This window comes from Ovis canadensis, chromosome 1, assembly GCF_042477335.2.
Source record: "Ovis canadensis isolate MfBH-ARS-UI-01 breed Bighorn chromosome 1, ARS-UI_OviCan_v2, whole genome shotgun sequence".
In the NCBI taxonomy this organism is placed as follows: Eukaryota; Metazoa; Chordata; class Mammalia; order Artiodactyla; family Bovidae; genus Ovis; species Ovis canadensis.
In genome coordinates, this window is record NC_091245.1 from 180,617,315 (window position 1) to 180,630,459 (window position 13,145).

A 13,145-nucleotide genomic window follows, 5' to 3' on the forward strand; every position below is an offset into this window, starting at 1 on the left:
TCAACCTTGAGGAATGGGAAAGAGAGACCTCAAACACAGTAAGTTAAAAAAAAAAAAAAAAAACAGCAGAGAAATGCTACACAAATGAAGGAACAAACCAGAAACACAGAAGTCCAAATAAATGAAGAGATAAGAAGCAAACTACTTGGAAAAGAATTCAGAATAATGACAGTAAGATGATCAAAAACCTTGGAAACAAAATGGAAAAAACCAAGAATCAACTAAGACCTAGAATTAAAGAAGAAACATACAGAGACAAACAACACAATTACTGAAATTGAAAATACTCTAGACGGAATCAACGGCAGAATATCTGAAGCAGAAGAATGAATCAGTGAGCTGGAAGATAAAATGGTAGAAATAACTTTTGAAGGGCAAAATAAAATAGAAAGAATGAAAAGAACTGAGGACAGTCTCAGAGACCTCTGGGACCATAACACACGTACGAACATTCGAATTACAGGGGTGCCAGGAGAAGAGAAAAAGAAAGGGTATGAGAAAATTTTTGAAGAAATTATAGTTGAAAATTTTCCCAACATGGAAAAGGAAATAGTCAATCAAGTCCAGGAGGCATAAAGAATCCCATACAGGATAAACCCAAGGAGAAACATGCCAAGACACATACTAATCAAACTAACAAAGACTAAACACAAAGAAAGAATATTAAAAGCAGCAAGGGGGAAGCAACAAGTAATATACAAGGGAAACCCCATATGTTTAACAGCTCATCTTTCAGCAGAAACTGCAGGCCAGAAGGAATGGCAGGATATATTTAAAGTAATGAGAGGGGAAAATCTACAACCAAGATTACTGTACCTGGCAAGGATCTCATTTAAAATTGATGGAGAAATAAAAAGCTTTTCAGACAAGCAAAAGTTAAGAGAATTCAGTACCAACAACCAGCTTTACAAAAATGTTAAACGGATTTATATAGTCAAGGAACACAAGAGAAGAAAAAAGATCTACAAGATCAACCCCAAACAATTAAGAAAATGGCAATAGGAACATACATATCAGTAATTACTTTAAATGTAAATGGATTAAATGTTCCAAGCAAAAGACACAGACTGGGGAACGGATTCAAAAACAAGACTCATATGCAGGCTGTCTACAAGAAACCCATTTCAGACCGAGGGACATATATAGACTGAAAGTGAGAAAATGGAACAATAAATTCCATGCAAATGGGAAGTTAAAAAAAGCTGGAGTAGCAATCCTCATATCAGATAAAACAGACCTTAAAACAGAGATAAGGAAGGACACTACATAATGATCAAGGGATCAGTTAAGGGGAAGACATAGCAATTGTAAAAATCTATGCACCCAACACAGGAGAACCTCAATACGTAAGACAAATACTAACAAACATAAAAGGAGAAATTGACAGTAACACAGTAATAGTAGTAAACTTTATCACCCCACTCACATCAATGAAAAGATCATTAAACAGAAAATTAATAAGGAAACACAAGTCTTAAATGATACATTAGATGAGATGGACCTCATTGATATCTTCAGGACATTCCATTCAAATACAGAAGAATACACCTTCTTCTCAAGTGCACGTGGAACATTCTCCAGGATAGACCACATCTTGGGTCACAAATCACACCTCACTAAATTCAAGAAAACTGAAATCGTATCAAGCACCTTCTCCGACCAGAATGCTATGAAACTAGATATCAATTACTAGAAAAAAAGTGTAAGAAACACAAACACATGGAGACTAAACAACACATTTCTAAATAACCAACAGGTTCTTGAAGAAATCAAAATACTTCTAGCAACAAATGACAATGAAAACACAACTCAAAACCTAGGGGATGCAGCAAAAGCAGTTCTAAGAGGGAAGTTTATAGCAATACAATCCTACCTCAAGAAACAAGAAAAACCAGACAGACAACCTAACTTTACACCTAAAACAACTGAAAACAGAAGAACAAAAAACCCCCAAAATTAGTAGAAGGAAAGAAATCATAAAGATCCCAGCAGAAACAAATGACAAAGAAATGAAAGAAATAACAGTAAAGATTAATAAAACTAAAAGCTGGTTCTTTGAAAAGATAAACAAAACTGACAAACCTTTAGCCAGGCTCATCAAGAACAAAAGAGAGAAGAATCAAATCAGCAAAGTTAGAAATGAAAAAGAAGCGGTTACAGTAGACAATGCAGAAATACAAGGGATTATAAGAGGCTATTATGAACAACTCTATGGCAATAAAATGGATAACCTGGAAGAAATGGACAGGTTCTTAGAAAAGTTCAATCTTCCAAGACTGAACCAGCAGGAAATAGAAATTATGAACCCAATTGCAAGCACTGAAATTGAAGCTATAATCAAAAATCTCACAAAAAAACAAAAGCCCAGGACCAGATGGCTTCACAGGAGAATTCTATCAAACATTCAGAGACGAGCTAATGCCTATTCTTCTAAAACTCTTTCAAAAAATTGCAGAGGAAAACACTTCCAAACTCACTCTACAGGGCCACCATCATCCTGATCCCAAAACCAGGCAAAGACAACACGAAAAAAGAAAACTACAGGCTGATATCACTGATGAACAGAGATGCAAAAATCCTCAACAAAATTTTAGCAAACAATTCAGCAACAAACCAAAAAGCTAATACACCATGATCAAGTTGGGTTTATTCCAGGAATGCAAGGATTCTTCAATACATGCGAATCAGTCAACGTGATACACCATATTAACAAACTGAAAGATAAAAACTATATGATCATCTCAATAGATGCAGAAAAAGCCTTTGACAAAATTCAGCAGCCATCTATGATTAAAACTCTTCAAAAAATGGGCACAGAAGGAACCTACCTCAACACAGTAAAGGCCATATATGATAAGCCTACAACAAACATGCTCAATGGTGAGAAACTGAAAGCATTCCCCCTAAGATCAGGAACGAGATAAGTGTCTACTTTCATTACTACTATTCAACATGGTTCTGGAATTCCTAGCTAAAGCAGTCAGAGAAGGAAAAGAAATAAAAGGAATCCTGATCAGAAAAGAAGTACAGCTCTCACTGTTTGCAGATGACATTATACTATACATAGAAAACCCTAAAGATAGTATCAGAAAATTACTAGAGTTTATCAGTGAATTTAACAAAGTTGCAGGATATGAAATCAATACACAGAAATCACTTGCATTTCTATATATTAACGTGAAAAATTAGAAAGAGAAATTAAGGAGTCAATCCCATTCACCATCGCAACAAAAAGAATTAAATATTTAGGAATAAATTTACCTAAGGAGACAAAAGAAATGTACACAGAAAATTATAAGATGCTGATGAAAACAAAGAACCAATCAAAAAGTGGAAAAAGACCTAAACAGACATTTCTCCAAAGAAGACATACAGATGGCCAACAAGCACATGAAAAGATGCTCAACATCACTCATTATTAGAGAAATGCAAATCAAGACCACAATGACGTATCTCCTCACACCAGTCAGAACGGCCATCATCAAAAAGTCTACAAACAAATGCTGGAGAGGGTGTGGAGAAAAGGGAATGCTCTTGCACTGTTGGTGAGAATGTAAACTGATATAGCCACTATGGAAGACAGTATGGAGATTCCTTAAAAAACTAGGAATAAAACCACCATGACCCAGCAATCCCACTCCTGGGCATATACCGAGGAAACCAGGGTTGAAAAAGACACATGTATCCCGTTGTTCGCTGCAGCACTATTTACAATAGCTAGAACATGGAAGCAACCTAGATGCCCATTGACAGATGAATGGATAAAGTTGTGGTACGTATACACAATGGAATATTACTCAGCCATGAAAAGGAATGCATTTGAGTCAGTTCTGATGAGGTGGATGACCCTAGAAACTATTATACAGAGTGTAGTGAGTCAGAAAGGCAAAGATAAATATCATATTCTAAAACACATATACGGAATCTAGAAAAATTGTTCTGAAGAATTTATTTACAGGGCAACAATGCAGAAACAGACATAGAGAATAGACTTATGGACATGGGGAGAGGGGAGGAGAGGGTGAGATGTATGGAAAGAGTAACATGGAAACTTACATTACCATATGTAAAACAGACAGCCAATGGGAATTTGCTGTATGGCTCAGGAACTCAAACAGGGGCTCTGTATCAACCTAGAGGGGTGGGATGGGGAGGGAGATTCAAAAGGGAAGAGATATATGTATACCTATGGCTGATTCATGTTGTGGTTTAACAGAAAACAACAAAATTCTGTAAAGCAATTATCCTTCAATAAAAAAGTAAAAAAAAAAAGTTTAGTAAGTAGTAGGGTTTTTTTTTAATATATACGCAACAATTCTTACCATTTTTGGTGACCAAAAATTGTTTGCCTGATGGTAGGTAAGCCTTCACTTTCAATTCTTCCCCTGTGGCCCTTTAAAAAGAGTGAAAAGCACCAAAATACAAAAAACATTTTAAAAGGCAAAAACAGAATATATCACATGTTAATCCCAACACCACACAACCCACACCCCTGAGAAAACTATTTTAGGATTGCTTTGGGAAGGATCCAAAAAGTGATGTATGTTGGGGCAATGAAGAGCATAGCAATAATATAAGTGAAATGTATTTAAGTGAAATGTACTAAGAGACTGCAGACAGACTAAGAGAATTTAGATTAAATTAAAAAAAAAGAATAATATGGAACTATATTAAGCAACTATTATGTCTTCCTTGAAACAAAAATAATCTGAACCAGATTTTTAAAGTAGGGCTGATTAAAAGACCAAAAGGAGGCAGAAAAATAGCTGCATGATATTGCATAACAAAGTAGGCAGTTGACAAGATTCACATTCATACTGCTGCATTAAAACTGGAACTCAGAGATAAGATGCTTTGAATCACCAGGTAATGCTGAGAATAATAATGACAGAAATAAACTATAAAACCTTTTATTGAGTGCTTCCTGGTAGCTCAGTTGATAAAGAATTTGTCTTTTGCAGTGCAAAAGACCCAGGTTTGATCCCTGGGTAGGAAGATCCCCTGAAGAAGGAAATGGCAACCTACTCCACCATCCTTGCCTGGAAAACCCCATGGACAGAGGAGCCTGGTGGGCTGCAGTTCATGGGGTTGCAAATAGTCCGGCAGGACTGAGCGACTAACACTTTCACTTTATTTCTATTAAGTACAGGATCTAGAACTCCAACATGTATTATTTTCATATAATCCCCAGAAATCTAATTAGTAAATAATATTAATAGCCCCAGTTTATACGTTAAACAAAAGTTTAAAGAAGTCACATTGCCCACAATCACAAAACCAGAAGGTATAAACAAACAAGGATCAAGTCAAGTTACTCTGGGGCTCCTGCTCTTGAATACTGTGCCCTCTGTGGGTCAGAGCCAGGTATAACATCTCTGATTTGGGGGGCTACTCTGGAATATCTCACTAAGAAATTTCTTCAAAGATTATTCTGAGTTGACTCTTACTAGAACTGGTCAGAGCTGGGGTGGCATGTGGTATCTGTCACAAATATAAATGATTTGGAGTTCTGTTGCCTTAAGCTTCCATCTAAACTTCAAATCATAGATTTGAGCCTATGATAAAGAGGAAATGCCCCCAAACCATCTGTCAGGCTTCTAGGATTTTTTAGACCATTCCGAAGTGTCAAACTCAACAATGAAACGGTACTGCCTGAAGTTCTGAGGGAAGATGACATAATACAGTCATGACGGCACATGTAAACATGAACATACAGCACAGAAATGGTCTGCTTCTAGCACAGATTTAAAATTGTTCCTCTAGCCCCAACAGTTCAGCCAGAAGCATAAACACTGGAGTGTGATACAACTGAGTTCCAAGTTACAATAAAATTATTCCAACCATCATAATTCGTGAAGTGGGAACTATAAATACTATCTGCTAAACGATGATTCTGTCCACGGATATCAACCCTTAAAACAATACTATAAATCATATAATTAGACAACTAAGGACTACAACAATCAAATCTGAATAAAGAAAATGTCTATCTATCACATATGTATTGAAGAAAATCCTTTAGTTCTTTTCCTACAAAATGACTTATTTTAAATGTTATACACCTATTTGACTTGAAATATATATTGATATACTATAGATCAGAATGTAGCTAAATACAGTTTTAACAACTTAGAAGATGGGAAAAAGTCTAAATCTGAGAGCTTCTATGATATGAACTCAATTTAAAATATGGAACAGAAATACACACAAGACAGACAAGACATAAAAGTAAATGAACCTGACATTTCAGCCTTTCTTTGGTACACAGGAAACAATGTTCGAGAAGAACTATTTTGGATGTGTTAAAATATAAAAATTAAAGGTAACAGAATAGGCCACAGATGAAAGAGAGTTCCAACTGTGATTTTAAATTGTTTACTTAAGCTCTTTAGAAAACATTATCAATTAGAACCTTGTTAATCCTAAAATCCCTGCTCCCCAATCAAAACTCTACCTTTCAACTACAACTGAAAAAGTGTCACTGGGAAAAAAAAGGATGTAACAAGTTGAACCACTCATATCCAAACAAGATAATAATTCTAAATAATTCTAGCCTAAATAAAATAGTGTGCCAGTATTGGATCACTTTTTCAGCTACTGCCAGGTAGCTTTATCATAAGTACTCAAAGTAATGAAACTAAATTTATTATTATTCAGATATTTTAATGATATATTATGAGAACTGCTAAGTTGCTTAAATTACTTTATAATTAAAAGAAAAGTTAATGAGAAAAATAAAAATTAGAAAAGTCTGTTACAGATAGATTTCTAATCAAGCCTTTATTTGGCATCATGAATCTCTCAACTTTTGAGCTAAAATTCCTAAAATTGGGGAGAAACTTTTGAACCTCAAAGAAGTTCTTATGGTAAAGAAACAAGAGATTCTGAAAAATTCTGTATCTATTAATGCCATAAAAAATTCAATACTTTTTAATTTGAAAAATAAGCTAATCAAAATTATTAAATTTTTGAAAATATTTTTTAAAGACCTACCACAAGAACTGACAAATACTGTAAAGAAAGGGAATACTGGCAAAGGAAGGCACTGATCTCAAAAATATCCATCTTTTGTGTTAGCACAGCAAAACAAAACAGGTGTAACATTCAATTTTTCTTTATTTCACTGAGCAATACTGGGAAACATTTAAACAAGCAATCTATAAGAGGAAAATTAAACTGGTTATTCTAGTTTTCATGCACCAATCTATTTGTCTATTTGTAAACTGCCATAATCATGAAGTCATACCTTATATGAACTTTGTGTTCCTCAATCAAGAGTACTTACCATTGCCATGTTGGACAGTGGTGGACTAAGTGATCCCCAGCTGCCACAAACTATTCAAGATTTAGAAGAAATATGAAAAAAAGAGAAAAAGAAAAATTGAACATCACTGAATGTAAGGTGGCAGAATACCAAAGGGATCATCTTGTGTAATCTTGATACAAAATAGTCAATTAAAATGCAAACAGCACCAACTTGCTCTACAGCCTGAAGATTTATTTTTGAATATGTATTAAAACTACAAATTTTAACACTCAAAAAAGTCCAAATTGATTTTAGTAGAGTACTAATTTTTTATTCAATTTTGATCACTAGATGAGATAATGCCAAAAGCATCAGTATCATGAAATGAATAAAAGTAATATAACAGTATTTTAAAACACCAAAACCACTTTATGGGTGAATAAAATGAAGAGAGATTCTTGCTAACAGCTGAAAACTCAATGAAAATTTTTGAAAAAATTACTAAATAAACACAGTTCTATGATGTAAGAATAGTTTATTACTTCATAGTGTACAGTTTTTCTTCCTCATTTGTTAAAAAAATTTAAGTAACATAATTTTGAAAGCTTTTTCACACTGTTAAAGCAATCATTAATAAAAGAGAGAAATGTACTGCCAACCAATGGGGAAAAGTGAATTGGAAAAAAAAACTGAATTGGAAAACAATAAGAATTAAGAAATTGAATCCTCCTAACAAATCTTGGTACTTTCTGGTCAGGCTGAATATTGTACAAGTTTTTGTTTTTCTTCAAAAATTCAGAAGACACTTAGGAAGAAGTAGTTTAACCTTCTGAGAATTTCCATTATAAGTGAGCATGGACTGATCTTAATTGCAAGACAGAAATTCTGCTTATTCTTAAAAGCAGAAAATGAGTCTGTTAAGCATAACTGCAGTGTCCTGACTCAAGCAATACGCACACTTTCCCAATTCTATTTCACAACAACAGCTCTAACTTAAAATTATGTAGTGTTCATATGTTTATTACATAGCAAAAAAATTACATTATCTTTAATCTTCTAATGCCTTTCTGAGAAAAGTATTTATATATGTGATATCCTATTTTAATTTGAGAGTAAAACTCTTAAGAATTCTACAACTTCTAAGAAGATAGATTAACAAGATTTAACAGCATACTCCCAACAGCAACTTTACAAAATGTTTCTATTCTTGTATTTAAAGAATGTCTTGACTATTTAAAGTGATTAGGTAAAGACAAAAACCCAAATGAAAGCAATACTTTCTTCCCCAAGTTTTATGCATTTTGGGTCACTGCAATGCTACATAACAACTCTGTGGTTATCAGGAATTAATTCATCACTAACACAAAAGTATTAACAAAATGCAAGCAAAACAAAGAATTTAAAATTTTAAAATTCTTTAATGGTATTGCTTTGAGGTCACAAGACTCTAGTATTTATTCCCTAGCACCTCTGGTGACATCTACTGAAAAAATAAAAACACTGTAAGATACAGAAAACTATAAAACATAGCATCGCAATGATATTTAGTATATGTTATCTCTTGCTCTCATTAGCAGTGGCCATTATTTTTATTACATGCTTCCTATGTTCAAATGAAAGATTCAAATTTCTGAATTCTCAGTACTGCTTACTTTTAGTGATTAAACACTGGGTAACTCTAACAAGATGGAATTAATGTTAACATTCTGATAAGCAGCTTTATTCTTCAAGCCATTCTTTATTACTAGTACTCTACTTACTCAAGCCATATATATGTTGTACATTGAAGTATTTTTAGTCCAAAAATTTCCATATTAATGCTTGTCCCTTGTTTTAAACACAATACTTCCACATCTCTCAATGAAAACAAAAACACAGCTAAATGCTGTCAGCCAGAAGCCAAGAAACAGTAAGAGAAAAAAACTGAACAGACCAAATCAGTATAGTATTCCATCAAACCAGTCAATCCTAAATGAAATCAATCCTGAATATTCTTTGGAAGGACTGATGCTGAAACTCCAATATTCTGGCCACCTAAGCAAAGAGCTGACTCACTGAAAAAGACCCCAATGTTGGGAAAGATTGAAGGGAGGAAGAGAAGGGGGCAGCAGAGAATGAGATGGTTAGGTAACATCATTGACTCAATGGACATGAGTTTGAGCAAACTCTAGGAGACAGTAAAGGACAGGGAAGCCTGGAATGCTGCAGTTTATGGAGTCACAAAGAGTCGGACATGACTTAGTAACTGAACAACAACAAAGCATTTTATGTCTTCTGATCTTCTTCGTCTAGGCTCATTCTAAACTAAATCCTGTAATTGTGCTCTATTCTCAATCCAGGATTATGTGGTTGGTACCCAACTGAGCTCGTTTTTGCTGCGCATTTGTTTAAAAAGGGGGAAATTTATAACTCACTTCATGATACAACTAACTACATTGTAGGATTAGTAGCTGTTTTAAAACAGCTTAATTCTATTCAGTGACCACAGGCTTGCATCTCTAACTCCAGCTATCCATTCATCAATGTCACTTCCACACAGAGGAGATAAAGCCAAAAAATATAAGAAAAACAGCATACATTCATCTCTGCTCTTTATTTTAGATGGTGAGTTTTAAGCCAAACTCCTCATCTTAAAATAAGGAAACATGAGGCTTGTGCCTAGATAGCTTGATTTGTCCAGGTCAGAATAGGAGAAATAAGAGAAATGGGTCTAGAAGGCAAGTCTTCCAGGTTTTGTCAGCACCACTATGTGTCTTCCCTAAAAATAAAGACAATTTTAGATAAAACTGTCGGTTCAGCACACCATTCTTTGAACTTAAAAGGATTTGGAACTGAAGAGATTACATCACAATTGAAAACTGAAAAATCAGTTAATTCTTTGACTTCAGGTCTTAGAATTTACAACATGATCATGTAACACGGCTCATTTCAAAATGTTTCTTTCAAAACAGTGAGTTAAGTTCCATTGCCAATGACTGGTACTTTTAATGAGAGCTGAAAGTGAAGATTAAATTATTTGTCATTCATCAACAATAAAAAATAAATGTGATGTAACTGTAACTACTCATAAAACTGGAGTCCAAAAGGATTTTTAGACCAGAATTTATTTCTCTGAAGACAACAAAATAAATTATCTAAAGAAAAAGGCAACTTTTATTATATAGGCTTGATGAACAAGCAAAATGATTCCTCAAAAGTTCAATAAAACACAACTGGTCTATAAGAGAGCCATGAGTTTTAGCATTAAGCAGATATTGTTTGGCTAGTAGAAAAAGTGAAAAGAATGGTGAAAAAATCAGTGTTAAGTATGTAGCAATAAAATATGTAAGCTGAATACTGATAGAAAACTTAATATCCAAGCATCAAGCCAAAGTTTCCAAATGGAATGCCATGAATACTTATGTTTGGGGTAGAAAGAATCAAGACATAACAAATATCAGAGTCCAATGCACAGCTCAATATAATACAAATATGATTGAAGGATAAATGACTACAGGAATCTTTTCCATTTCTTCTCCCACCCTCATTTTTAAACAAAGAGGAACTACAGAAAAATATGAGAAATGACAAACTGGGAGGGAAGTTAGTTACATTTTCTTTTATGGGAAGTAGAAATCCTTACAAGATTGCTAATACAGTCAACAGCATCTAATTTTACTCAAGATTACATTTCAAGATGTTTTCTTATAAAGCAAAAAAGTCACCCAGTTTTCTGTAACTATAGAATATAACAGCTTTATAATATTTTCAATACTCACCTCTTCTGGGGTGATAACTCCTGTTTCCTTAAACTTTGATTCCTAAAGAGAGTAAAAAGAATAACAGTATTACACTATCTCTCACTTTCGACTGAACAAACATTTGTGGGCAACTATTTGCCTGCCACCAATCTAGGTAATGGAATGACAAAAAAAGAATCTGTCTCTGGTACCTGACCTCAGGATTATGTAGTAGGGGAAATGGACATGAAAATAATTAAAATACAATGTGATCAACGCTACATTAGAGCAAAGCTCTTTGGAAAAACATTCAAAGGTTTATACAAACACTAAATCTCAAAATAATTTTGTAAAATGACCAAATATCATTATTTTACAAGACAGTAAAAATATCTTAAGATGTTTAGACATCTTACAATTCAATGTCTCACTGAAATCAAGTAATATTAGAAACCCAATCTAGAAGTCCTAAACCATTTAATATTTTCCCATTATTCTCATCCCATCAAGATAGTATACACTATACTCTCCCTAAAGCAAGGATGTTACTTAACAAATTTTTCTAAAGTTTAAGTTTTACATAAGATTTTATGGTAGAAATCTACAAAAATGAAGATCCATTTATGAACATTACTGATTCAACAAATACCAAATAATTTATACTAAGCGCTATTTGAGTAATAGGGACATAGAGTGAATAAAATAGACCAAATGCATCCTTGTCTTCATAAGAAGTTTAAACTCTAGTGCAGGGAGAAAAGCCAAATGGTAATCAATACCAGGAAGAAAAATAAGGCAGAGAGCATACTAGTGGGGGTGGAAAGAGAGAGACGGTTATTTCAAATGGGATGGTGAGGGAACAAAGACTTCACGGCTGGGTGACTGTACAGTAGAGACCTTAAGAAAAGGAAACAGCCAAGTGTTGGAAGAGCATTTCAGAGCAAATGCAAAACCCAAGGCAAGAGAGATTTTTTTTTTTTTTTTGAGAATTCTTGATAGATAATATAGAGGTTAGACTGGCTTTTAAGCAAAAGTGACCAAGAGGTTTTGCTTAAAAACCAGTAGTAGGTGAGATAGGACCCTTTATCAAACCAGTATGGGCTTCCCTGGCAGCTCAGTGTTAAAAGAATCTGCCTGCCAATGCAGGAGACTCCAGTTCAAACCCTAGGTCAGCAAGATTGCCTGTAGTAGAAAATGGCAACCCATTCCAGTATTCCTGCCTGGGAAATCCCACAGACAGAAGAGCCTGGTGGGCTACATACAGGCCATGGGGTCCCAAACCGTCAGAAGCCACTTTGCGACTAAACAAAAACCACAAAACAAGTATAGGCTTGAAGATCCCTGTAAGGACTTTGGCTTCCACTACACATATGCCTTTCAAACCACGATTTTTCTTAACTTTTACTTCCTAAGAGAAATCATTCTTTCTTTCCCAGGAATTTAGTTTTTTCCCTCCTTGCCTTCCCATGTCTAGTAGGAAACTATCAATACAAGAATTAGTTTTGTAAACAGGGAAGTTTGCACAGGGAAAAACAAGAAGAGGGTCATTAATTCTTTTTTCCTTATTACTAAAACTACATACTGAGAAGCTAAGACATTTTTTCAGTTTGGTGAACAAGCAGAACACTTCCTAAAAACATAATCTTTTGTTAAATACAACTAGTCAATAAAAAAGCAGTTTCATATTTAAGAGTCTTTTTCTCTTGCTCCTCTCTCCCTGAAACTACAAAATTTTAATAAGCATGTATTATTTAAATGCTGTATGCCTAGTTAGACATGTTTCTGAAGAGATGGCATAATATGCATAAGAATCACTTGATTTAAATGTCAAAATCATTTTCAATTTCAATAGACTGAATAATCTTAATTAGGATGGTCTTCACACTAAACAAATATAGGCATAGCAAGTGTTGGAGTTCTCACTTATAAATTTTTTTTAAACTTGGCCCAACAAGGTATAATTTTAAGCAATTCTTAAAAATAAGTATTTAAAAAACACAGGATTAACATTTCCCATTGTCCTGAAAAGGGAGTAAAGTAAAATTTTAAAATACCAGAGTAACTACTTGAATAAAGAGGAATCATTTCCAAGGGTATTTCATCCCCACACTAAGAAATGTAAAATTTTAATTGAAAACTTACAGAAAAAAATACTTAAGCAAGAAATCCTATTCATTTAT

General features: G+C 34.0%; 1 protein-coding gene across 1 annotated transcript in view; it reads right to left on the bottom strand.

Annotated features, from left to right (window-relative positions):
- Window positions 1–13,145, bottom strand: part of ATG3 (autophagy related 3) — a 34,728-nt gene that overhangs the window by 19,875 nt on the left and 1,708 nt on the right. The window contains exons 2-4 of the mRNA XM_069553228.1: window positions 11,005–11,046; window positions 7,286–7,335; window positions 4,323–4,393 (exon numbers count right to left, since the gene is read on the bottom strand). Coding sequence (XP_069409329.1) covers window positions 4,323–4,393; window positions 7,286–7,335; window positions 11,005–11,046 — 163 coding nt within the window. The remainder of the gene's footprint in view (window positions 1–4,322; window positions 4,394–7,285; window positions 7,336–11,004; window positions 11,047–13,145) is intronic.